Source organism: Lissotriton vulgaris, chromosome 3_1 (assembly GCF_964263255.1).
Source record: "Lissotriton vulgaris chromosome 3_1, aLisVul1.2, whole genome shotgun sequence".
Taxonomy (NCBI): domain Eukaryota; kingdom Metazoa; phylum Chordata; class Amphibia; order Caudata; family Salamandridae; genus Lissotriton; species Lissotriton vulgaris.
Genome location: NC_141689.1, coordinates 632,380,058 through 632,407,505, shown reverse-complemented (window position 1 = coordinate 632,407,505; position 27,448 = coordinate 632,380,058). Strand labels below are relative to the sequence as shown.

At 45.8% G+C, this 27,448-nt stretch overlaps 1 protein-coding gene across 1 annotated transcript in view; it reads left to right on the top strand.

Annotated features, from left to right (window-relative positions):
* The window catches only part of MCTP1 (multiple C2 and transmembrane domain containing 1), a 1,759,297-nt gene that overhangs the window by 504,354 nt on the left and 1,227,495 nt on the right, over positions 1-27,448 (top strand). The window contains exons 4-5 of the mRNA XM_086960921.1: positions 769-848; positions 15,784-15,895. Of these exons, the coding sequence (XP_086817047.1) occupies positions 769-848; positions 15,784-15,895 (192 nt within the window). The remainder of the gene's footprint in view (positions 1-768; positions 849-15,783; positions 15,896-27,448) is intronic.

The following is a 27,448-nucleotide window of genomic DNA, read 5'->3' as shown; positions in this document are numbered from 1 at the left end:
GCACTGTCTTGGATTCACAATTGAAAACAAACTGATCCCTTATACAGTAGTCAACATTGGCTCCAAACTCCCAATTAACTGCCAACACTCTAAGAGCTGCAACATAGTCTTCAATAGATTCATCAACAAGTTGTTTCCTTTTATGAAAAGTATGTTGTTCAATCATAACGTTGGGCTCATCTACAAATTGTTTTTCCAATCTCGCTATTGCTTAATAAACATTCCAACCTTCACCTTGACCAGTAGGAGCAGTTATCGGAGCTAAATTCTTACAAATATCAAGGGCTGCTGTATATAAAAAACTAAATAAGATTGCCTTCTTTCTTTCTGGTGAAAACTTAACACCATCAATCCCCAATAAATAGTTTTCAAATGTATCAAACCACTTTTTCCACATCAACTCCATTTACCCTGGAACCTGTAGAAAAAAAAGGTTGATTGCAAAACTGCGAACCAGCCATGGATATAGAGTACACTAGTTTCCTGTAAAGAAATGGAAACAAATTAAAATAAAAATATAATTTCATGGGTCAGTAGAATAACCTTAAAGGAATCAAAACTGCATATAAATTGATGAAGTGAAAGCTCACAAACAAGAAAAAAAATTATAGTGTGCACATCATTGAAGTTCACCAGCAGAGATCCAAGTCCAAGTCCACTGCAAAGAAAATAAATATTAATTTTAAAAAACTATTTACGTGTAAAGACGTTCAAGAGTGCACTGAATTAAACATAATACTCTTTCTACCCTTCCTGTTTTTGTCTTAGGTCTTTGATTATGATTTTGGACTTCAAGATGATTTTATGGGATCAGCGTTTCTGGATCTCACAACTTTAGAGTTAGAAAGGTACTGTACCCTGTAGACTTGTGTAAACAAATGTTGACACAATAATTTGACAGTTTTAAATAACAATGCATTTGCTTCATGCCTAGCACGATGTTTTGAAGTGATCACAATCTTGATAAATGTCATTTACAACTATAGCTTATTGTATGATGCAGTGTCACTTGTGTTTTATTCTTTGGGGCAAGATGTAGTAGCCTTAAAGGCACTCCTGCCTACACCCTTTGAAAGCACTCTGGATACATTTTCATATTCACAAGCTCAACATGATATTCAATGAAAATGTGTAATTGCTTGCCAACATGTTGTAGCTTGTAATATTACATTTTCATTTCACAAACAAAATACAATGCAGAGAAAATTGCATGATGAATTAGTATATACAAATGTTGTTGCGCCATGACTTTAATGGAAATAAAAAGATGTAAACTTATAGAGGTTGCACACATGAAGCACTGCTGCTCCTTACAATCTCATTATAAAACGAGTCATTTTCTTGAACTTCAGTATCTCCCCTTAAATTATGAGTAAAATTATCAAAAGTATGCAAACAGATTTATGTGAAATGTAAGTGACTGCTTGCACAATAATAATATTACCATACTATTACTCCATTACATAAATACTTCATCAGTCCTGCATTTTCTTCTCACCCAGTTTGTCATAGTTATCTTTAAACTATGTACAAGTTCTTTCTTAGTAAACTAAGGTCCATTGTTTTCATATTTGCTACTTCACACTCTTTATTAATAATTTTTTCCCACCTATTGTATTGCATTGTAATTGCATTTATATAGCGCTTACTACCCCTGACGAGGCGTCTAAGAACTTTTTCGGCAAGTAGCACGCTACTCCAGGACCCATAGAGTATTAGTGATGAATTAGTATAGTGAAACATGCAAGTACATTTTAAGTGGTGGATAGGTTAGTCAATTATTTGGATTTATAATGATAGCAGAAGGATAAAGGAGGAAAAAAGGTTTGTATGTATATAGCGCTTGTTACCCCTGTGACTTTTTTCCTGTGTTGCCAGCATGAACCTTATGAGGAAGGTAAAAATATCTGTGTCCCTTTGATTCAGGTTATGGTTTCCCTACTCACTTTATTTTTATATTTTATTCTATAGACGATTAAAAGTCTTGAATATTTGTCTCTTCCTTTTGTGAAAACCTGTTAAGATTCGTACATCACTGCCTCAAAATTGATCTGGTAGTCAAATCCAATGTGCTTCTTTTCAATGTGAAGCCCCATAAATGCTTTCTATCAACGTCTTGGCAATTCATAAAGGTCTCTTTCAAACAACCTCCCCAGTTTTTCTGCCTCACATGTTACTTGCGTTCAAAACCAACATTTTGCCATGAACTACTATATAGGTTTCCATTTCCCTGCCAACCTTGTTGCCTACGAAACAATCATTGTGTACTAATATCCATATGTAAATGCAGACCACCACTGATCTGGCGGACAAACAGGATTTCCATGGACCTTTCCGGACGTCTACATTACCGGCAACCATGATGATGGAACTACTCTACAACACTGCATACCTGCCTACTCACACCTGTGTGACACACCATATCGGCTCCCATCACAGGTCTCCCAGTGAGAAGCCAATATCAAATGGTGGCAGGGAAAACAAGCTGAAAACCACTGTAAATAGTCATTTCCAGCTCATTTTCTGAGGCTTTGAACTACTGACGACCATTAAGCGGTGTTTAAACACCCCAAGACATCAGCTCCAGCCTCAAGAAGCTTGTTTGGGGGGGGGGGGGGGCTTTAGGGCAGGGAGGGTTCAAAAGTGCCTTGTAGGTACTTCTGGGCAAGACGCCCTGCCCCCTTCAAGGTCACACCACCTCCTCACACGGTGAGATCGTTCTTCAAGTTGGCAGGTATGCGCCAGTACCCTGTATGTAGGTGTGACCAAAGACTGGTAAAATGCAATGTAAGCTCAAAACCCACTCACTGAGACTGAAGCTACATGCATTGAATTATTATTTATACAATACTTTTTCAGATTTAACGATAGGTATCATAATAAGAACATGTATGGAACTACAGTGGACAAGTCTATTCATGCATAGCCACGTAACACAGGGCCTAGAATGTGGAAGGCAGTGCTTTCAGATTTGGCTGGAAACAAAGCTGTTGATGTAGGAAATAGAACTGGGAATATATTGTTCTTTAATTCCTCCCTACATGCTCTTCAGTGATGGGGAATCCCTGGCCACCATACTATATGCCATGCCTTACTTCGATCAACTTGCCACCACATATAACTGTCAATAAGACGTTTAAAAGTATAAGGTTTTTCTGTCAGTGTTATGATGTTTCTTTAAAAACCTGCTTGATGGTTGGATCTATATATTTATTACCTTTCTACTAAAAAAGCATATATAAAATGCACTGCCCTCTTTCTCATCCTATACCTCTATCAATATCTTTAATTTACATATATCTACCTTCTTTATGCATCTATATACTTTGTATGTACTTATTGATCTATATATTGATCACTCTCTTCCAATTCAGCATATCCAATGCACTATCTTATTTCTCACCCTATACTTCTCTCAATATATCTTTTACCCCAACTTTCTGACTCATCTCAAACTTCTTTCCACTACTCTTTCCAATGCACTATCCTATTTCTCACCCTATACCTCTATCAATATATCCTCTACATCCACTCTCTCGTTCATCCCTAACCCCATAGCACTACTATGATCCCCAAAAATAACCCTAGACTCTTCCCTACTCTACCCCTTCTTGCATCATCTGACACCTCTTTTACGATACCGATCACCCAAAACAACCCTTTCTAAACTCTTCCCTCCGACTCTTTCCCTCCACATCCCATTTGTACTCATTCCAAAGCCTCTTCCCACTACTAAGACCTCACAAAAAAAGTCTAAATACTTCACTCTGCTATCCCTCCTCTATATTTTTCAATCAAAATAACAGACTAACGTTCACATTTCAAATTTCATATTTCACAATACTAATTCACCACAAATCCTTTATGGATTCAAGAGTAGCGTGCTACTCGCCAATAAAGCACTTCAACACTCCATCAGGGGTTACAAGCGTTATGTAAATGCAAACTTTTTTCCCTTTTCTATCCCTCCCCAATCCTTCCAAATAACTGACTAATATATCCACCACTCAAATTTCTTTCATATTTCACTTTACTAATGTAACTCTAAACCTTATGGGTTCAAAAGTAGCTTGCTACTCACCAAAAAAGCGCTTCAAAACCCCATCAGGGGTATCAAGCGTTATATAAATGCAAACCTCTTTCCCTCTTCTAACCCGCTGCTACCCTTCTCTATCCAAATAATTGAACAACATATCCACCACTCAAATTACTTTCATATTTCACTATACTCATTTTCAACACTAATTCTTTATGGGTTCCGGAGTAGATGCTACTCGCCAAAAAAGCGCTTCAACACCCCATTAGGGGTAACAACTGCTATATAAATACAAAACCTTTTTTCCCTCTTCTATCCTTCCGCTATCTTTCTGAATCCAAATAATTGACTAGCCTATCCACTTAAATCACTTTCATATTTCACTATACTAATTCAACACTAATCCTTTATGGGCTCCGGAGTAGCGTGCTACTTGCCGAAAAAGAACTTTGACGCCTCATCAGGGGTAGTAAGCGCTATATAAATGCAATTACAATTCAATACGATGGTTCATCCCATTTGGTCGCCAAAACAAAAATGTTGATGGTTTCCTTAAGCTCTTAAAACTGTTGCAGTCCTAGCTTTTCAGTTTTCTGTGTGGCAAATAGTTTCTCAAACAGTACTTTCCCCATATGGGTTTATAAATATTTTTACAATACTCAGTAAACTGTTACTTTGACTGAGTAACTGTTTCATGATTTACATGTTCTGCAAAGTATGCTTTCTGTATAACCTTTTCGATGCTGATGACGGAACCGCTCCATCATCAGCCGCGGTAGCGCTGTGCTGATGACAGAGCGGTTCGGTCATGGCCCGCTCGCCGCGCCTGCGCAATGCGGACTCCGCGCCTGCGCGGTGCGGACTCCGCGCCTGCGCTGGCCGTTCCATTGAGCGGGCGGGGCCATGACGGAACCGCTCCGTCATGAGCACAGCTCAACCGAGGCTGGTGACGGAGCGGAGCTGGCTGCCATTTTGAGGGGCTCCCTGCCCAGAGGACATTGTACTGGGGAGCCGGCGAGGGAGTGCGCGCAGTGGCAGTTGCGGTGGGCCCATGGGAGCTGGTGCATGGGAGGTGAATTTTGTCTTTTTTAGTGGGCTCAGGCTGGGTAGAGAGCCATGTAGCTATCATTACCCCTGGACGAAGGAACCCGGATTGGGGCTGCGAGGGAAGTGCTATTCCCAAATGAGTCTTAGGCCATGATGGACAGTCCCCTGAATGAGGTTTGGCCAGCTTTCCTTGGTTGCTGAACAATGTGGAGCACAGGAGAGGGGACGCCTGCCTGGGGTCTACTGCGGAAAGACCAGGACCGGGAGGTACTGCTAGGTGGCTGAGCCGGGTGGGAACATTATGAGCTGGATGTCTTCTGGGAGAATGCAAGGAAACCTTAGCTGATTCGGACTTGAAGGGTGTTACATCAACAGAGCGCCTGGGGCACGCATTGCTTGGGGTGGATTGCCCTGTACCTCGAGACTGCTGGTGATAGAGTACTGCATTACCCAGCAGGTTGTGCTGGTGGCCGGGAACATAACAGGACATGGGGAAGCCGCGCGGGAACCGGAGGAGTGCCTCCCTGGATGCTGATGACTCCGTGCAGGACCAAGGGACGCAGGATGCTGCAGAATCGCAGCCTGAGACATTGCTGCAGCAGCAAGTGGATCAAATATTGAAAGCTAGCAGGGATACAAAGGCTGCACTGAAGCAGGACATTGCTCATGTGGCGTCGGGCCTGTGTCTCCTCCGGGCAGAGCACACAAAGCTGTCTGATCAGGTGAAGCAGACCGAAACGAAATTGGAAGTCATGGAGCCGGCGCAGAGGACGTTGGAAACTAAGATGGGGGAAGCAGTGGATCGGCTGCAAGCCTTCGAACGGAGAGCTGAAGACGCTGAAGGCCGAAACCGTAGGAACAACATGAGGGTGGTAGGACTGCCAGAAGGAGTGGAAGGGGCCAGCATGGTGGACTACCTGTAGAACTGGCTGCGAACCGAGGTTTCTCCAGAGGGACTGTCTTCATTCTACACCTTAGAGAGAGCTCACAAAATACCGTCACGATCATTGGCACCTGGCAGACCAGTGGTGGCGCGCCTACTTCATTACAAGGACAGGGATCTACTGTTGCCTAGTGAACGGTCATCAAGCCCCTAGAAGGTGGGCAATGGTAATGTGACATTGTTCCCAGATTACACTTAAAGTGCAACAAAGTCATGCCTCCTTCTTGGCGGTCAAAAAAGCACTGCAAGCAGGGGGGACTGCAATTCTCGCTGATGTTCCCGGCATGCCAGAGGATAATTCTGAATGGGAAAAATCACTTTAGTAATAACCCGAAGGAGGCGTGGGCCTGGCTGGAGTCTTACCGAGCGGGCGCGGGAGAAGCAAGGCGAATCATGAGACCACCTGTTGAAGGACCGCGCCCTCGTAGATCACAGCCTATCAGGTGGCGCCGTCCAGGAGCAAGAGGACCCACGGGGACCCAGACAGAGAGGTCGGAGGTGTTGAAGGCTGTTTCCAAAATCTCCCAGTCGGTAGCGCACCCGGAGTCAGAGAAAGGCTCGGAAGGGACTGACTTGGATGGGACCTGGACAGGAAGTTCTGCTATGCCGCACGTTACACCTGGGACAGCTGATGATCTTGTTAATGCTTAATACTATTTGCGAATGGTTAGTTCGTATCTGAGTAGCACTGTGTAATGTTGGTGCCTTTCTCCCTATTGGAACAGTTTAATAATTATTGCACAGGGGTGCTGGCGGTTGGTAGGCCCTAGGAATAGTATCCCTTTTGTAATGCGGCGGCTCTCATTGAGACGTGAGTCCCCTGAATGCTCAGGGTTACATATTTGATGGGGGTTGGGTGCCAAATAGTGATGGCCTAGTAAGTCGGGTCCTCTTGGCTCTAGGCCACCTTCCCCACCTTTTTGGGTTGCAAGTCCTCAGTAGCTACGGAAGGATGCAAGGTAGAGTTTCTAGTTTGGATGGGAACTAGTATCTTGGAGCCTATTCTGGGAGGGGACTGGGGGATTTCCGGGTGGGGATGTTGGGGGATGTTAAGGTTTCTGTTGGGGAACCTGGGGCCACCGGTGTGCCCAACTGGAGTGAGCAGCTGTGCATGAGACTTCACATGCAATATGGGGGCGTTACCTGAAGTAAAATGCATAACTTGGAATGTAAGGGGGTTACACGATGCAGCGGAGTGAGTCACAGGTTGCATGCTGATGTGGTGCGCAGGGAGCCCAAATTGCGTTCCTCCAGGAAACACACATTTATCGCGCTGAAGGTCTGGCGCTGCAACGCAGATGGAGAAGGCAACTTTTTTACACAACTTTAGCCAGGGGGCTTTGAAATGGATTAGAGCGGGGGTCCGCTTTCAATCGACCGGTCAGTTGGTAGGTCTCGAATGGAGGTTCAATGTAGTGGCTGGGTGCCTCAACTTGAAAGATGTGACTTTATGTAGCGTATAAGCTCCCAATGTGGATCAGGCGGCTTTTTTTACTCATATGTCAAGGAAGTTGGCGTCCTTTTTGACTGGCCCGGTACTAATGGGGGGCGATTTTTAGAGGTGGGCAGAATTTGCGTAGTCGTGCTACGCAAAGCTCCGCAGAAAGTCAAAAAATCTCAGCGAACACGCAGAAATTCCGCAAATACGGAGCAGCGGAAGGTGGAATTTTGGGCAATTTCGCGTTCTCCGTGGAATGCATAATTACCTAAATTCCGCAAACTCCGCGAGCGGAACAGAATTTATCACCTAGGCCTAGAGATTTTAGCTCTATAGCGGACATTGACTACGCAAAGCTCCGCAGAACGTCAAAAAATCTCAGCGAACACGCAGAAATTCCGCAAATACGGAGCAGCGGAAGGTGGAATTTTGGGCAATTTCGCATTCTCCGCGGAATGCATAATTACCTAAATTCCGCAAATTCCGCGAGTGGAACAGAATTTATCACCTAGGCCTAGAGATTTTAGCTCTATAGCGGACATTGACATGGACAGGTCTCACCCTCCATTGCCTGACGCACCTATCCATAGGCTGTCCAAAACCAGACGGGACTGGCAGAATAGGTGGGGGCTCATTGACGTATGGCGTGCACAACACCCGGGGGAGCGAGATTACTCTTTCTTTTCTGCGATGCACGAATTGCATGTGTGATTGGACGGGGTCTTATGCTCCCCTGATATAAATCCCATGGTTGACCATAGTGAATATCTGGCAAGAACTCTCTGGAATAATAATACATTATTGTTGTGGGTGAAGTGGGCTCCAGAGACACTTGCGATCCCGATGTGGAAGTTGTGACCAGAGGCGCTGGAGGACTCGGTCTTCCGTGCTGAGGTCGAGACCGGAATCACACAATATTTTCTTGAAAACGAGGGCACGGCATCGACCCTGGCAATGGAATGGGACGCATTTAAAGTGGTGGTAAGGGGATTGTGTATAACTAAAATGGTGGGAGTGCGGAGGACACTGCGATGGGATATAGAGGTGGTAGAGCAACACTTGCAGACAGCTGAGAGGGCCCGACCTGATAACCAGATGAGCAGGAGGAAGTGTTCGGCACTCGGGAGGCGATGGCTGTACATCTAGAGAGGTTGCGCTGTTTTAATTACAAGAATTATTTAGCGCAAGCACATGCAGACCGTGATAAAGCAAGCATGCTGCTTGCCTGATTGGCTAACCCTACCCCCAGAGAAACTCCTATATTACATTTGACATCCCTGACTGAGACCCTGGTATACACACAACAGGAGATTAATAGTTTGTTTATATACTGAGTTGTACCGGAGTAAACTACAGGTTACTGGGGATGATATAGGGAATTTCCTGGCTGACAGTGTGCTCCCACAACTAGAAAAGACGCAGGCAGAATTACTTGGACAAGAGATTACGTTAGGTGAAATTAGGAGCGCAGTTAACCAGATGGCATGAGGCGCTTATTATCTGTCTGCTCAAACCTGGGAAGGACTCCTCTGACAAGACGGCTTATCGCCCCTTATCCATGCTTATGTCCAATTACAAAATACTGAGCCAGATCCTTGCTACTCCTGCCATAAATGGTTCAATTGGTCCATCGCAATCAAACAGGATTTATACCAACCTGGAATACGGCCACCAATGTGCGACGGCTACTTCTTATATTAGGGAAGGATTATTCTGCAGTTTCTACTGTGGCCGTCCTCTCGATGGATATTAAGAAGGCGTTTGACAGTCTTGAATGGCCCTACTTGTTTCATGTCATGCAGACGTTTGGACTTGGAAAGGCCTTTGTGGGATGGACTGAAATCCTTTACAGATCGGCAATGGCTCTGGTTCGGACAGGGACTATGATTTCCCCCTTATGTCCTGTGGGGTAGGGTACGAGGCAGGGATGCCCGTTGCTTCCTTTATTGTTTGCATTGGCCTTTCAGCCACTAGCATCACATGCCAGGTCGGGACGGAACTATCTGGGGTTAGAATTACGAGGGGTCGTGCAGTATATTTCACTCTATGCTGAAGATTTGCTCATGTTTCTGGCAAATACGGAAGAGGCCTTGGATGGAGCGACAACGTTGCTCCGCGAATGTGGCGCAGGATCTCAGGACTTGAAGTGAATTAGGCAAAGACTTGCATGTTTCCGGTGACCCCATCGGGGACTAGACCCACCGTGGTAAAGGGTATCCGATGGGAGTCCAGTTGTTTACCTTACTTCGGAACCAACATCTATCATGAACCCAATGATCTGTTACAAGAGAATATAGACAGAGCTGTGGGCGAACTTAGGGGTAGCTTGGCATTTTGGAGCACCTTGCCTCTTTCGGTGGCTGGCCGTGTAGCCCTATTGAAGATGGTGGCGCTCCCCCGGTTGTTGCATTATTTTAGCACACTACCCCTTTGGATACAGGGCTTCACTTTTAGGCAACTTTGCTCGATGATCGGGGGATTTTTGTTGGGAAATGGAAGAAGGCGGGTGGCACTGGACACAATGATGCGCCCGAGGGCTGAGGGGAGATTGGGGGTATCAGACCTTGAGCTCTATTATTTGGCAGCGCAATTGCAGTGGCATTGGAGTTTAGGGGCCCTGATGATCTAGAGGGACAATGGATATCGCACCATGTGTTTTCCTTTGTAGTTCAGAAGCAGCGGCTGCGCCTGGGGATGCTTACTAATGAGGAGTGGACATTGAGGTTATGTTGGAATCGGAGTCCGCGTAGGGTTGAGATTGCTAGTCCCTATGCTCCGGAGATACCACTGGGAATGTGTACAGCTCTCCCACACATGGGGGACTGGGCTGATTAGCAAAGTGGGAGGAACTGGGAGTTCAGGTACTGGGTGATCAGTACGAGGATTGAGCCCTGTTGCCTTATCAGGCCCTGCAGGATAGATATGGTCTCCCTTGTGGAGATTATTTATTGCACTCCGCCCTGGTTGCTGCGGTGCAGCGACGTTGGAGGGAGGGTCTTTCGGAACCATGAACGGCCATGGCATGTCAGTATGTGGTGATGGCGGCAGGGAATTTTAAGGCAGTCTCATGTTTATACAGGCACATGCTGGGGGAGGAAACAGAACCCCTGAGTGACCTGCAGCAGAAATGGGAGGCGGACTTAGGCAAGGAGATCCCTGAGAAGACATGGACTCACATAGTCAGGAGAGCTTGGAAAAGTACTAGGAACGCCAGATTCAAGCTGGTCCATTTATTTTATAATGCACAGAGCATATCTTACTCCTGCTAAGATATACAGGTATTTTAAAACACTCAGGCCAGTGCTCACGTTGTAATTTAGAGGGTGAAGAATGTCATCACATGATGTGGGGTTGCCCACAACTGGGGACATACTGGGAGGAGGTGGTGGACTGGCTTTGCGATATCATGGACCGGCGGATTGATCCTGACATGGGTACTTGTTTGTTGTACTGGTTTCCGCATACACCCAAAACAAAGGGGACAAGCAAGTTTTTGGACCTGGGATTGTTGGTAGCTAAACGAGATATCACAGCGCACTGGAAGTCAAAGAGGGGGCCCAATATTGCGATGTGGAAGGCAGAATTAGTTAAGTGGGCGACGAGCAAGAGTACAGTCTGGCTTCAGAATGCCAAGCGGACTACCAACGAAAAGCCATTGGAGACTGCAAGGGCATGGAAGGCCTTAGTTGCGGCAGTGCGGACACTAGAGGTAGGGTCAGGTGCAAACTCAAACTTGAATGCACAAACAGGATCACCCTGAAATATACGGGTGGCAGGTGGCCCCCTAATGCAGGCATGCAGTACAGGTTTTGCATTAGAATGGTTAGAGATTGAAGATGTATTGTATAGATATCACTGTGACGAGCACTGCTAAGGGAACGGTTGAACTGGATTACATAGGCAATAAGTAGTTGTGAAACACCAGTGGAGGAGGGTGGGGTGGGAGGGGAAAGCGAGGGAAGTTTGTTTAGGCCGCATTGTAATACTCAGGTCCCGTGGAATGGGTGCACCTCAAACGCTAGCAAGGAATGGGCTTCTGCCAGTCTGCTGCATATCATACGGAGACACGGCTAGCGGGAGATGGTCTATAGATTGTTAGCATATAAATATCGTGGATATGGCGATGGCGATGGGAGCAGGGAGACTCTTGGATGAGAGGGGGCCGTTAAGCATGATGAGCATTGAGCAGGAGTAATGCTGTATTAATTGCCTGTTGTAATGTTGAAAAAACCAATACAATTTAATTTTTTTGTAAATAGATACGCGTTACATGGAAAGGACCATTAGCGCCTAAAAGTTTTCTGTTTTGTCCAAATAACTGAAAGGAAATAGCTACTCCTCATATTCAGGCATCCAGGGTGACCAGCTTTGATAGTATTTGTTAATCATTAAACACTGAATTAGTATGCAGGTAAAAACAATTGGTTTATAAGCACCCTCAACACATAAAACCCCACATTTCTGCCCTAATAGTAGCATGCAGTTGTTTGTACATGTCCAATCAATTAATCATAGCATTTGTAAAGCGCACTACATACCCGTGAGGGTCTCAAGGTGCTGGAGGGGGAACGCTGCTACTGTTAGAAGAGCCAGGTCTTGAGGACTCTCCTGGAGGTTAGGAGGTCTTCGGTCTGCCGTAGGCGGATGGGGAGGGTGTTTCTTGTCTTGGCGGTGAGGTGGGAGAATGATCTGCCGGCGGTCACTCTTCAGATGAGGGCGTGGTCTGCAGAGCGGAGCTGGCGGGATGGGGTGTAGAGGCTGAGTTGGCTGTTGAGGTACGCTGGTCCAGTGTCGTGGAGTGCCTTGTGTGCGTGGATGAGGATCTTGAAGGTTATCCTCTTGTTGATGGGGAGCCAGTGCAGGTCTCTCAGGTGGGGTGGGATGTGGCTGCGGCGTGGGATGTCGAAGATCAGGTGTGCAGAGGCGTTTTGGATGCTTTGGAGCCGTTTCAGGAGTTTGGCCGGGGCTCCTGCGTAGAGTGCGTTGCCATAGTCCAGTCTAATGCTGACGAGGTCCTGGGTGACCGTCCTTCTAGTTGTGGTGGGGATCCACTTGAAGATCCTGCGAAGCATGCGGAGGGTGTTGAAGCAGGGGGAGGACACAGCGTTGACCTGCTTTGCCATGGAGAGTGTGGAGTCGAGGATGACCCCCAGGTTTTGTGCATGGTCGGTGGGTGTAGGGGGTGCTCCTAGTGCCTTTGGCCACCAGGCGTCGTCCCAGGCTGAGGGGTTGGAACTGTGGATGAGGACCTCCGTCTTGTCCGAGTTCAGCTTCAGACAGTTGTACCTCATCCAGTCGGCGAAGACCTTCATTCCTTCGTGGAGGTTGGTTTTGGCGGTGTGGGGGTCCTTTGTGAGCGAGAGGATCAGCTGGGTGTCGCCAGCGTAGGAGATGATGTTTAGGTTGTGCTGTCAGGCTACATGGGCGAGCGGTGCCATGTATACGTTGAACAACGTTGGGCTGAGGGATGATCCTTGGGGTACGCCGCAGATTATTTCAGTGGCTTTGGAGTGGAAGGGGGGGAGGCGGACGCTCTGGATTCTCCCGGTGAGGAAGGAGGTGGTCCAGTCCAGGTCCTTTTCTTGGATTCCAGCGTCTTGGAGGCGTGCTTTTAGCGTGCTGTGGCAGACTGTGTGAAAAGCGGCTGACAGGCCCAGGAGGATGAGGGCAGCAGTTTCTCTGTTGTCGAGCAGGATCCTGATGTCATCGGTGGCGGCGATAAGGGCAGTTTCTGTGCTGTGGTTGCTACGGAATCCAGATTGGGACGGGTCCAAGATGCTATTCTCTCCGAGGAAGCTGGTCAGTTGTTTGTTGACGGCCTTTTCAATGATCTTTGCCGGGAACGAGAGCAGGGAGGTGGGTCGGAAGTTCTTTAGATCCTTGGGAACTGCCTTGGGTGTCTTGAGTAAGGTGTTGATCTCTGCGTGTTTTCAGCTCTCCGGGAAGATCGCTGTCTCGAAGGAGATGTTGATGGTTTTCTGGAGATGGGGTGCAATGGTACTGCTGGCTTTGTTGAAGATGTGGTGTGGGGAGCGGTCTTCTGGGGATCTGGAGTGGACGGTGTTCATGATCTTGATTGTGTCGTTGATGTTGGTCCATGCGAGCAGGTGGTTGGTGCGGTTGGTGGCCGTGGGGGCAGGGTTGCCGGTGGTTGCCAGGGTGATGACGGCATCGAAGCTGTTGTGGATGTCTGCGATCTTCCGATAGAAGAAGGTGGACAGTGAGTCGCACAGGTCTTGTGATGGTGGGAGGTCGTTGGTGTTGGAACAGGGGTCGGAGAGTTCCTTCACAATGCTGAAGAGCTCTTTGCTGTTGTGTGCGTTGTTGTCTATGCGGTCTCTGAAGGTGGTCCTTTTGGCGGATCTGGTGAGTTAGTGGTGTCGGTCGGTGGCGTTCCTGTGGGCTGTGTAGCTTTCCGGTGTTCTTTCGTGAGTCCAGTTTTTTCCAGTTTTCAGCAGGTTGGCTTGGAGGCCTGGAGGTCTTCTGTGAACCAGCTGGCTCTCTTGCTGGTCTGGGTGTTGGGGGTTTCTTGAGTGGGGCGAGGGTGTTTTGGTTCAGTCGTCGATCAACTGTTTGAGGTTGCAGGCGGCGGTTTCGGGGTCTGCGGGGTCTGCGGGTGGGCTCTGGGCGAGGGCGGTGATTAGCTGGTCCTCGGTGACCTTGCCCCAGCTGCGGCGAGGTATCGGCTGGGTGCAGTGGTTGGTGGTGGGTTTCCGGAAGGTGAAGTGAATGCCGTGGTGGTCGGTCCAGTGGAGTTCGGTGGTGCGGTCGAAGGAGACGTGGGTGCCTGCTGAGAAGATGGGGTCAAGCGTGTGGCCGGCGGAGTGAGTGGGTGTTGTGACGAGTTGTCTGAGTCCGAGGTTGCTGAGGTTGTCGATCAGGGTGGAAGTGTTGGAGTCGTTGTTGTTCTCGAGGTGGAAGTTCAGGTCCCCGAGGAGGATGTAGTCCCTGGAGGCGAGGGCGTGTTTGCTGATGAAGTCAGCGATGGAGTCGCTGAACTGAGGTCGGGGTCCGGGTAGTCTGTAGACGAGGGTGCCTCTGAGGGTGGTGTTGGGGTCAGTGTGGATCTTGAAATGCAGGTGTTCGGCGGAGCTGAGGGTGTCATTGGCGCCTGTTGAGATTTTGAGGATGTTTCTGTGGACGATGGCAATTCCTCCACCTAGTCCATTGGTGCGGTCCTTGCGGGTGATTTTGTAGCCTTCTGGGATGGCTATGGCGATGTCGGGTGCCGAGTTGTGGGTCAGCCAGGTCTCCGTCAGGAAGTCGACGGGTGGGGCGTTGGTGTCGAGTAGGTCCCAGAGTTCAACGGCTTTTTTACGGGCGGATTGGGTGTTGAGCAGGATGCATCTGAGGAAGTTTGGTTCTTCGGTGGGTGGGTTGGCGGGTCGGATGCTGGTGATGCTGCTGCTCTGACAGATAAAGGGTCCCTATGTGTGCTTCGGGGTGGCCAGGCAGCAGGTGTGTGACCGTCCGGCGTTGAGTGCGTGGAGGGTGCTGGAGTCGTAGCGGTGGTGTACGTCGTGGTGAGTACGGGGGCCAGGGGTCCTGGTGCTCAGCGTGGTCCAGGCGCAGGCGGGCTTGCCTTTAGCGTGCCTTCTGCGCACCAGCACTTCGCCGCCTCCATATGGGGGGAGTGGGAGAGAGGAGCAGCTGGGAGGCGGGAGCGGGCGGCGAATGGGAGCAGAGGGGGGCGGCCCGCAGGGGACACCGCAGCGGGAAAGAGCGTGGACGGAGACGAGCGGGCACACAGCGGGATACAGAAGGCAAAAGTGGGCACAGAGGGGCACAAGATTACAGCAACAACAACAATGCTAACTGATCAGGTGGGGGCACAGAGCGGGGGGGGTGGACAGGCAAAGTGAGGCACAGAGGGGCACAAGTACAGAGAGCACAGAAAAGTAAAACAAGCAGGCACAAACCAGTATAAGCGGCAGCAGTGGCTCAGGGCACACAGGAGGGCTGTGTGGTGGCGTGGGGGAGCGACCTGCCTGGTGACAGGGTCAAAGGTCGCTCATGTTAAACATTCACACTTCCATTCGCCATTTTGTTCAGTGGTTTCTCACATAGCATACAAATTTACATGCAGAACATGGCGTGAAAAGTAAACGGAAAGACCTTTAATAAAATGTATTGTCCCTTTAATGCAGCACCAAAAATACAAAATGCCATTAGGTCTGTTGTTTCAAAAATAACCTGATATGAAATATATATGTGAATTGCTTAATATTTGATGCACCTTTTAGGAGCAACTAAATAGTTCATTTAAAAATATTTTTAATTAGTGTTTATTTTCATATTTGTTTTATTTCCTCTCCCTAGGCCGAAAGATGTCACATTGCCCTTGAAAGACCCTCACTACCCAGACCACAATTTAGGAACCATATCACTGTTGCTGACCCTGTTGGCAAAAGATCCTTACCAGCGGGATGGGGTGAGTTCGCTGCTCCCACTAAAATGTAGATTATAACAACTTTTGAGATTTAAATCATGTGAGGTGAAGTAAGTAGCTAATGCACTATTAAAGATCCAAACTCAGTTTTATACCATGCAACAGCTTGTGCCATGTGTTGCGTGTGGAAAACTAGGCTGAGACAAAAGAACGATATTTTATTACAGGATCACTGACATTAAGATGATAATCATTTTTGTTCTGTAGTACAACCTATTTCTAAGTGCCACTTGCACTAATCGTCTTGAGATTCAAATAATTATTCATTTAACCTTATATTTTGATTTGACATGTAGAAAAAGATTTTTTGAAGCCATTTGTTTTCTGATCTAACTCGAGAGATTCCGATTCCGTTTTCAGAATTCATTGTAAGGAAATGTGTTCACAGAGTGAAACTTATTGGGAAGCTGTGGTCTGGAGGCTTGCACTCATGCATCAATAAAAGCAGATATTTGCTTTGCTTAGCGTAGGCGTGGCCTTTTCTCCAGGGTTCCAGTATACCGCTGGTTTCCAAGCTCCCATGAAGGCACACACTACACACCAAATTGGACAGGAAATTGCTTCCAGTCGTTTCTGCCGAGGGTTGGAAGGCTTGGTGCATTGGAAATGGTATTCTCAAACAGTTGCAAAAGTTACATTTAACATATTAGTCTGGGAAGAGAACACAGAGGATATTACTGCACCCATTGCAATATTGCCATTGTTTAGGGACAAACTCTGATGGTAATTTCTGTAGCGAAACAACATGATATTCTAAACCTGCCTAAAGCAGAGAAACCCTAATCTATATATTATCTGAAGAGCAAATTAAAGATAAGGTTTCTGGAAAAATCATCTGTCACTGACTGTAAGCGCTTACATAAAAGAATAGACAAATATTCAATTCAATTTTATAGTTATAAATTCATAAAAACTGTAAATACTTTACTGGTTTGTCAATTTCTTAAAAGTTTACTTTGTTATTTTGACGATATGAAATATACTAAAACCTTTTAGCAATTCAGGTGTTGTTGTTTCATTTTTCTTCAAACAAAATAGTCATTGTCTTTCAACTAAGTCATTATAAAGTGTCATTGTGCGTGAAAGTGATAAGTTGGATTTTGTTTCGATTTATGCAAAATACCAGAGTCCCAGGTTTTAAAAAAATATATTTTTATTGTAATAACACAGAAAACAAAAACATTTGCATCAGGTAAACAATAGTTGACATCGTTGTGAGGATTATAGCTGTCAGTCATAGAAATCATCAATTACCAATCATACGAAACTTGGGATCACGGGGATTCCGGTAATTCTACTTCCCTCTGTAGCCTCGGGGGTGTACACAGGTCGCCTCGATAGCTATTCCATGCTCCCCATATCTACCCCCACTTTCCGGGACAACCTCTGGCAACATACACCGCCCTCTCCCTGAACATACACCAGTCTAGGTCTTCGGCCCATTTAGAAATCCTTTGCAGCTGGCCGGCTTCCCAAATCTGAGCAACATTTCGCTTCGCCACCATGCATGCCAACGTCACCCACTGTTTCAAATATCCATTCAGGTCGGTGGGTTCCCATACATTCAGTAAACACCTCCAGGCCTCTGGACGCATCTCCACCCCCAGTACTTCTCTAAGTTTATCATGTATTGCTGCCCAGTAGGTCTGTATCACTTCACAATGCCACACTATATGCATGAAGGTGCCGAGCTCTCCACATCCTCTCCTGCACTCACCGCACGTCCCATATGCACTAGCCTAGGTCCTGTAATATATTATCAATGTAGAATTTTAAGCTGCACTAGTCTGAGCCTCATCTGAATTGCGACCACTTTCGGGGATGAGACCGCCTCCACCCAGTCTTTCTCCTCTAACTCCAGTCCATCTGCTTCCCACGCCTCCATAATACTTCCCAACAGGTCTTCCATATTATTTATAAGCTTCCTATAGAACAAGGAGATAGTCCTTTCTGGCACGTGACCATCTAGTACTCGGTCCTCAAGCGGAGAAGCCCCAGGAAGATCTGCACCTCTGGGAACGTGAACCAGGAGAGCGTGTCGAACCTGCCTGTACCGAAAATGTTCAGTAGCATTTCAACTGTATTGTTTCTGCAAAGATTCAAACGTCAACACACCATCCTTCCCCCATACATCCTTGATCTGGCTGATGCCAATGAGGTCCCACTTATCGAACCCTTTAGTCTTCCACAAACTCCCAAGTTTCTCAGAACCCAACAGTGGAGTAGCCAACATCAATCTGCCCTCCCATCCCAGACTCCTGGTAGCACCATGCCAAACCTGTACATCATGTGCTGTCGGGCCCATCAACGCGAAACTCCCGGGCCTGGCATTTAAGGCTTTAAGAATATCACCACCAGGAGCCTGTCCACGATCCATAGCATAGCCTGGGTCGCTAGGGGGCCCATTGATCATGTGATTTACCGCCTCAAGATGTGAGGCCCAATAATATTTCCTCAAGTCCGGGAGATCGATACCTCTATCATACCACAAAAGGGTTAGTTTGATAAAGTCTATACGCAGTCTACCCTCCCAAAGGAGCTGTCACTGAAGCTCCTCAATCTCCTTAAAATAGGACAATGACACCGGGTCCATTGCATTCTGGAGCATATACAGGAATTCCCCATCATCTTAAATAATACCGCTCTCCCAAGCAACGAGAGAGGAGAGCCCTCCATCGCTCCACATCCTTATTAAATCGGTCCAAGGGGGGCCTCAGATTATTGGCGCACCGCAGCCTCGGATTCGAGGATACATATATACCAAGATAGGTGAAGCCCACCAACTCAATCTTTATCGGACACGATTGTGGAACTACGGGTGGCGCTCTTGACAATACGAACAGTACCGACTTTGACCAGTTGATAGCAAACCCGGAGTACCTACCAAATATGGCCAGAACATCCAAAAAGTTACTTAAGGACGCCTTGGGGTCAGTTAGGTATAGCAAGATGTCATCTGCATAAAGAAAGATCTTACCCTCCCAGTCAGACTTCAACCGCAAGCCACGTATTGACCGGTCCCACCTGACCCAGGCCGCCAGAGGCTCCAGCGCCAGTGCGAAAAGGAACGGGACAGCGGACACCCCTGTCTTGTGCCTCTACCGAAGGAAAAATCTGCAGACTTACAATTATTGACTATCACCCTGGAGTCCCAGGTTTTTAAAAGAATCCTATAGCTGTCTTCGGTTCTCAGTCATCTGCTTGTTTGATAGTTAAACTAACCCACTTTGTCCTGCTGGCGCAGTGCCCTTGGTGACCTGTTTAAATAATTTGTCATGTGATTGGAAACATTTCAAAAGTTTAGAATTTAGCTGACGGTCCCTAGGGTCAAGGCTCCTCAATATTGCCATTCAGAAGGAATGATTCTCCTTCTCCTTGAGGATGTGTTTTAGAAGTGAGAGCTGTGCTTTCTTTAATGCGGAACCTATGCAGACCAAATGCTAAAAATCCTCCTTGACCGCGCCACTTAGCCTGCACACTTTAGGTCCTTTGTATCTCCAAGATGGTTTGTCCGGCAAATAGCCAGTAACCTTTCCTTTAGATACACAGGATAAGTTAAAAAAAATGGTACGCTGCTGGTTGCAAGGTGATGCATGTTTGGATTGTCATCCAGGCTGTGATCACCATGAAAATATATTTTTATTTTCTATAAGTGAATTCATTTTTGCTGCTTTGTTGATCACACGGCAAAAAGTAGGGTGTGACCAATTTTAGATCCCATACGTCAACTGTATTGGTTTTTCCAATGACGAGAATAAATACTTGTTATAGCTTGAATTTACGTCGTTCATCAGTAACTGCCATAGAGCGCTAACTAGAGGGCTTGACCGATTGTTTTTTATTTTGTGCCATGATTTAATTGTGTGGTCTTTTCTTGCTGTCTTGTGTTGTGTCAATCAAAATTCCAAGCGATTTGCACAGGTGAAGCATAACAAGGAAGATCAAAAACACATTTATAAGTATTTGTTTGCAATTTATTCACGATTTTAGCATCTTTACCGTGGATCACCATGCTTGCATAAGCTAGCGTGGGAAGCAGTTGATGTTTGCTCGTAATAGCTGGAAAGAGGGCCCTTCCTGTCTTTTTTACAAGTGCACAGACGGAATGTATTAAGGCATTATTTTTTCTGACCATTTACTCTTGGTGTGCCGGAAAATTGAAGTTCTTATCAAAGTAGAAGCCTAAATATTTGTAGTCGTTAACCTCTTCAATGACAGTGTTTCCTAGTTTGATATCAGAGGAGCACAGGATCTGTTCCCTATTGCCATGGTTTTTGCCTTTGTAATATTGATTTCAAGTTTGTTGGTCTTTGTAAATACAGCAACTTCCTCGATTTATCTTTAAAGTCCCACCCTCGTGTGGCTCAGCAATACAATATGTTATGTTATGTTATTCAGTTTTTATAAAGCGCACAGCTACTCGATAGAGTGTCCCGGTGCTGGGCTGAACGTATAAAGACATAACAGGCCGCACCATTACATTGGTTTATCCAGGAATAACCAAGTTTTAAGTTGTATCCTAAAACATCCTAAGTCATCCAATTGTCTAAGAGTAACAGGCATCCGATTCCATAGACGGGCCACTTGTACCTGAAAAGAGCGTCCACCCCTACGTGAGCGGGCAAACCTAGGCACTGTCATTATCTGAGGATCTAAGGTTTCTGCTCGGGATATAGAAAGACGCCTGCTTCCTAATGTAAGGGGCTCTGAGGCCATGAAGGTCTTCAAAGGCCAATACAAGTGCCTTAAAGTAGATTCTATTACAGATAGGCAGCCAGCGAAGATTCCTTAGATGAAGAGAGATCCGTTCTCTTGGGCCTAACATGAGGATTGCTCTGGCGGCCATGTTTTGAATAACTTCCAGTTTGCGCACGAGGCCAGCCAGAAGGCCCAAATAAAGCACGTTAACGTAGTCCAATCTAGATGATATAAGAGCTTGGACCACCGTACTTCTATGGGTGAGCGAGAGAAGGGGGAGGAATCTTCGAAGCATTTTCAGGATGCCGTAACAGGTCCCGGCGACCAAATTTACTTGAGTTTTCATGTCAAGGGAGGCATCCAGTTTTACCCCCTTATTTCTCACTGCTCCATCCGATGGCTTTGGAGATGGAGTGTCGCCCGGCCACCAGCCTCTCCACGCATCCTGCGTAAATGAGCCGAAAAGGATCACCTCTGATGTCTCAGGGTTGCACTGCAATTGGTTAGATCTGAACCACGAAAAAACTGCACTTAAACATTTGTTGATCCTCTCTCCATCGGGCTCCTCTCCCTTTTTACAGGTGAACAACAGCTGAGTATCATCAGCATAGGATATAATAGTTACACCGTAGGCCTCCGTCATAGGGGCGAGGGATGCCAGATAGAGATTGAACAACAGCGGGCTCAGGGTGGAACCCTGAAGGACTCCTACCCTCATAGGAGGAATACCGGCTACAAAAGGGGGGACCAAACCTCCTGGCTCCTGTCTTCCAAAAAGGAAGAGAACCATTCTAACACCGTACCCCCGAGACCACACTCCCTTAATCTCTGCAAGAGACGGTCATGGGGCACGGTGTCAAAAGCAGCGAACAGATCAAGTAAGAAAAGGACCGCTCTACCACCCATATCCAGCGTCTCCTTAATGGACTCCGATATTTCGAGCAAGGCTGTCTCCGTGCTAAAATTGGCACGGAAGCCGGATTGAATCTGATGGAGGAGGCCATTTGTTTCTGCGAAATCAGTAATAATATGGTTTACATATTTTTCAATAGATTTCGCATAAAAAAGGCAGCAGGGAAATAGGTCTGTAGTTAGATACTAGAGTAGGATCTGCCTTAGGTTGTTTTGGAAGGGGGAGGATTTTTGCCCTCTTCCAGAAAGATGGAACCTGGCCCCTACTGAATGACAGATTCACAACCTGGTTAACCTTTGGATTAATGATCTCTGCCATGGCTGCAAGTATTTTTTCCGGACAGGGATCTGACGGAGACCCAGACTTTAAATTTTTCATAATGGACAGAGAATGCTCCAGGGTAATGGAGGAAAACTGAAGGATGGCGGTCGTACTGGCCGGAGGAGCTGAGCGAAAGATTAAAGGAGGGACGTCCTGCACGCCCTCTGGGGCGGTGAGGTTTTTTTTTACTCTTTGACACTTTCTCGTGAAAGGCAGAGGCCAACTGGCCTGTCCAATTTCCTTTCCGAGACTGCTACTTTCGGTGAAACAAAGTGTTGAACGATTTTGAAAATTTCCTTAAACTTATTCCCTGATGCCTCAATTCTAGCTGAGAAAAAGACTTTCTTAGCTTCCAGAATTTTGTTATGATACTTTTTAAATGCTTCTTTATATAGTGCCTTACTATCTGCACTAAAGTCTCTCCTCCACACTCTTTCCAGGTGTTTACAGGAACTCTTACATTTCCTTAACCTATCATTAAACCAAGGTGCCGATGGCCTTATTGCCTGATGATGAGGGCATGATGACAGTGGGGCCAGATCCTCTATGCCATGATTCAACCAATTTTCAAGATTAATAGCCGCATCCTCGATTTTACTATGCATAGAAAAGGGATTAGAAGAGAGTTCTCTGCTCAGTGCTTCAGGGGTAATTTTGTGAAAAGCTCTAATTAAAAATGGTGGCTGTTTCTCTGGGATGCGGGTCTGCTTCATTAGTCTACTGATCTGCCAACTGATCAGAAAATGGTCTGTCCAAACCAGAGGAACAGGTTCCTCCATTATTATTGGAATGTTAGAGAAAATTTGATCTAACGTATGGCCTTTCTCGTGAGTCAACAATATCATCTGCGTATGAAAGATGTGATATGGTCAGTGGTCCTAATCTCGGAGTGTGGGAGTTTACCTGATCAAGTTGGGGGGCAAGCTGGCCATAAAAAGATTAAACAGGTGTGGAGCAAGCACACACACTTGCTTAAAGCCTATGGCTGTTAGTATTCTCCTGGATAATCTTGTACCATCTGCCACATTGATTTGGATCCATGTGTCAGTTTATAATGATTCAATAGCTCTTAACATTTTTTCTTGAACGCGCCATCATCTTAATTTTACCCACAGGAGGGTTTGGTCGACCCGATCGAAAGCTGCTTGAAGGTCGATAAAGCAGAGTTGCGTTTTTTCTTTAAATGTTTGAACTTCTCCTCAATTGTTATTACTGTTAGCATGCTAATGGTGGTTCCATACCCTTTCCGGAAACCCCTCTGTTTTGGTGGGATCAGATTGTTGGTATTTGATCAATCACTTAAATCTTCCAGTATTAACGAAGCATAGTATTTCGTTTTTGAGTCGATGAGCGCTATTAACTTGTAGTTCACTGGATTTGTTCAATCACCCCTCTTGAAGATTGGGTTCATTATTGACCCCCTCCAGTTGTCTGGGACTATGCCCATGAATTCCAAATCTTTGAACAATGCTGTTATCGGATTAGTCCAGTATTTTGGATCCAACTTGTATATTGCTTGCGAATGCTGTTTGGGCCTGTGGCACCGTCACTTCTGCCATCCTTGATGACTTCTTCCACTTTTAAATGTGCGTGTTCTGAAAGGATTGAGTTGTCACACAGAGGCAATATTGTAGTTATTTATACTGTCCGACTTGATAGCTCTATTGATTTTGTACACTGAATGCTGCCCTTCATTAGCAACGATCTTTGTCAAGTAAGTTGCCCGGTCTTTTTCTGTGACATTTTAAGCATTCGTCACTCTCACTTCCCTGCCTTTGCCATTTATTGTTGTCCAGAAGGCTTTGATATTAGATTGTTGGCAGTTGTACTGAAGCTTAGTCCAGAAATCTTCTGTTGTTCTTCTCCTCTCTTGCCAGAGATGTTTCTTGTATTCCTTTTTCAATTGTTCCATTTTTCCCATGCAATAGTTTCTGTTCCAGATTTTCTGGCCTTCCTCCTCTCCCTTCTCAGTTATTTCCTTGGTTTTTGGGTTTTACATGTCACCGAACGTGTAGGTGTTTTGGACCCTCTTGATGCTATACTGGGCACAGAATTTATCAATGTGTCTTAAAATCTGTCCAGGCTTTTAGTGCAGTAAGGGATGACGCTATACTGGCCTCCATAATCGATTTTGCTTTGTCTGCTAATTTTGGAAGTAAGTGATGTGACCATTTCAGTCGTTTTAGATGTATTACTTCGCTTCCCCCACTAACTACAGATGCTAATTGGTGTCTGTCAGGGTTTATGTTGATAGACAAATAGTAAAACAACATTGTTCTTCTTTGAATTTAGCAATTTTGTGAGCATTGTCAATGGAAATTTAATACATTAGGTGACACATAAGAACGTAGTGCGGGATTGTAATAGAAACCTTCAGATATAGCTAAATTAGTTAGTAAGACCCGTATTCTTTGAGTCATTATGAATGACAAACTTTCCTGCGTAGATCAGGTTAACGTGGTCTCTTCCAAAGTCTTCTACATGCTCATACTGATAAAGAAGATCCTTCCTTTTATTCCACCTCAACTATGGAAATTGGTTGTACTATCCCTAGCAGTATTCAGGCTGGATTATTGCAACTCTCTTTACTTGATAGTACATAGGCCAGTTCGTAGAAGCTTGAAACACTTCAAAACGCAGTGAATGTCTCCTTTCTAATAATCCAAATTATCAATCTGTATCTATTCACCTGAAAAGGTTTCACTGGTTGCCTATCAGACACACAGTCGCATTTAAGGCTCTTTGTATTGTCTTTAAAGGCTTACATGGTCATGGCCCTATTTTGTTTTAAAACTACCTTAGCTGGTGCACTCCCAACAGACAATTAAGATCAGCAAATGCCAAACGTGTGACCATCCTTAAATTTAGGAGCGCGGCCTAGTGTGGCTGCAGATTCTTGCCAAATGCTTCCAAAGCCTGGAACTGTCTTCCTCTCTCTATCAAATCTTCTACCTTCCAGGAAATCTCTCAAGACTTGATTCTTTAACAAAGCTTGATCTCTCAATTTTGTTTTTGCACTCCATAGTCCGTACCATGACGCTTTTGGGTAAGCATGGGCTTAATATGTACATTAAACATAACATAACACTAAGTATTGTGCAAAAGAATCAGGGAGTATTTTCATTAAACAAACGAAGAGACAACATTGAGCAGGGTGAATCCTTTGTGGTCAGAAATTACTTAAGTGGTATATAGGAGCATACCAGTAAATTATAATAGAAATGTAACCTTTTTGAGATTGTTATAATATTTGAATCAAGTAGTATGCACAAGTAAGTGGGTGTTCATAATGAACTGAAGAAATGTTGAATACAAGGAATTGTAGAGCAGAAGTAACACTTTGTGTTCAGAAATTACATGATGTACCGAAACATACTGATCGATTGTAATAGAAAGCCAGTAGTTGTGAGACTTTCATTGTAGGTGCATCACATATAATGCTTAGTAGTCTTAGGGAGTGATCATCAGAAGATGTTGAACATGGGGATTGTTAAAATGGGAGACCCTTTTCACTCATCAACATGGATATGATGGCTAACTTGAAGCCATTCTAGGCTATGGCTCTCTTTACTATGGGAAAGGAAGGACATCTCTGTAGAGTAGTGCAGAAGTGACAAGCATTTGTGTTTGAGAAAGTACCGGAGTATTTAATGGTGGTGAGGTGATGCTGTGTTTATGAACAAAGGAGTGTACCGTGATATTGATGAGGATGACTCGTGGAAGGGAAAGAGGTAAGTGGTTTTCACTATGAATTCCAGAATGAGAAACTTTCAAAGGCACAATTTGATTGAGTTCAACTGAGGGCTTTAAGCTGAGGTGCTTGTGGATCTTGGAAAGGTGAACAAGGTATAAGAAGTGAACTACAGTACTTTTTAAAGGAGTTTCAAGGAGCTGTCTGAAGGTAGAATTAGTGCCTTCTCCCCTGGCCAGCATGCTGAAGGCTAGTACATATATCAGTGGCTTTGCAAAGTGTAATCTGGGGTGTGTATGCCGGGTACATTTATGGTACGATCCTAGCTGCAAAGAAAGTGAGTGGAATCTAAACAGAAAGGGAATACAGAATATGGGTTTCAGCAAATATCACTCAGATAGAGGTGTACGGTGCAAGGGGGACCTGGAGGATGTCTTCCTTTTCCCTTTTTGATAGAGCACATGCATATTTATTTATCTCAGCTCTTCAATCAAGGGTGACCTGTCAGAAGAGATGTCATAACTGGACGTGCTACAGCTCCTATCTTTGACAGTTCTTGAATGCTTTTGTTATGACATTTCTTTTTTCAGTACCAGTTGAAAGGTCTTTGTGTAGCCCTTGATGTTCTTTTCGCCACATCATTGTTGTTCTTACTCCATCACACAAATCCGCTCAAAATCACAGTGGTGCCAAGATCTCTAGTTTCCTCTTGCATTCACATCTTGCCCCTTGTTCTTGCCTAATCACTCCTTCATTTTGTGTTTTTATTCATATCATTCTATCTTTCTTGAAATACTTTTACTACATCTCCAAGCATTCAGAATATACAAGTTTCAAAGGTACCGACTGTTAAATTAAGAATATGCTCTCTTTCTAAACAAAAGTGTGGAGCCAACAAGCAGAAATGAAGAATGAGGTGAAGGGCTCATTTCCTAGGCAAATTAAACATATGCTTGTGGGCTGAAGGCAAAGAGATGTAAAAAGAATGTATATAGCGCACCTATGCCCTGGGAATGGCCTCATAGTAGGGAAGAATGGTGAATTTTTCGAATGAAATAATGGATAGAATTTCAGTGGCGGCTGGTGACATTTGAAAGTGGTGAGGTGTAAAAGTTTACAATGAGTGCCCAGCAGAGAGCGAAACATAAAATATGACAGGCCCCCACACCCTGACCCAGGAGAAAAGAGATTAATCCTGGAACCGACTGAAGACGAAACTCTGGACCCTTCGACATTCATCCAAGCTGAAGACTGAAGAATTTCCCTTGTGGCCAAGGAGTGACCACCCTGGGAAACCAGGCACCATCCAGCAACTCAACGGCTTGCTTTGTTCTCATACCCGCCGGAACCCGAGCACAGAGGCTGACAAGACCTCGACTCCCGGATCCCTCTGACCCCACTGCACTACTCCAGCACAGCTGAGCCCCGTGGAAGGCGTCGGGACCCGTTGAAGCAGGTAACTTGGAAAGTCGACAACTTGCTAACAGCGCAGCTCCTGAGGCCTCCTCGAAGCTGTGCCCTGGGGACTGAGACACCCGACACCGAGCTCCACCTGCACCGAAGACCAGCCTTCCACACTCCACTAGATCTGCATGGGGCCCTTCTGCTTGTGTTCTGCTCGACGTGTTGTCCGGTTGCTGGCCCGTTGGCTAGTAGCCCCTGGCGACAATCCTTTTTGCAACTCCATCACTGGTCTGGTTGCTCCAGACTGGCTCTTGCTTCCCTGCAAAGGTGAAGTACCTCAGACCCTCCTGATCTGCACCAGAAGCTCATTGTGTATCCTGCGTGGGATGCCTTTGCTTAGGCTTGTTGGCTCTGATCTTGAAGCCGACCCCTCCATCTGCGAGATCCTTCGTGGGAAAGCTCTTCTTCAGTACCTGGTTGTCCTCGACGCCTCCTGGTCCACGTGACT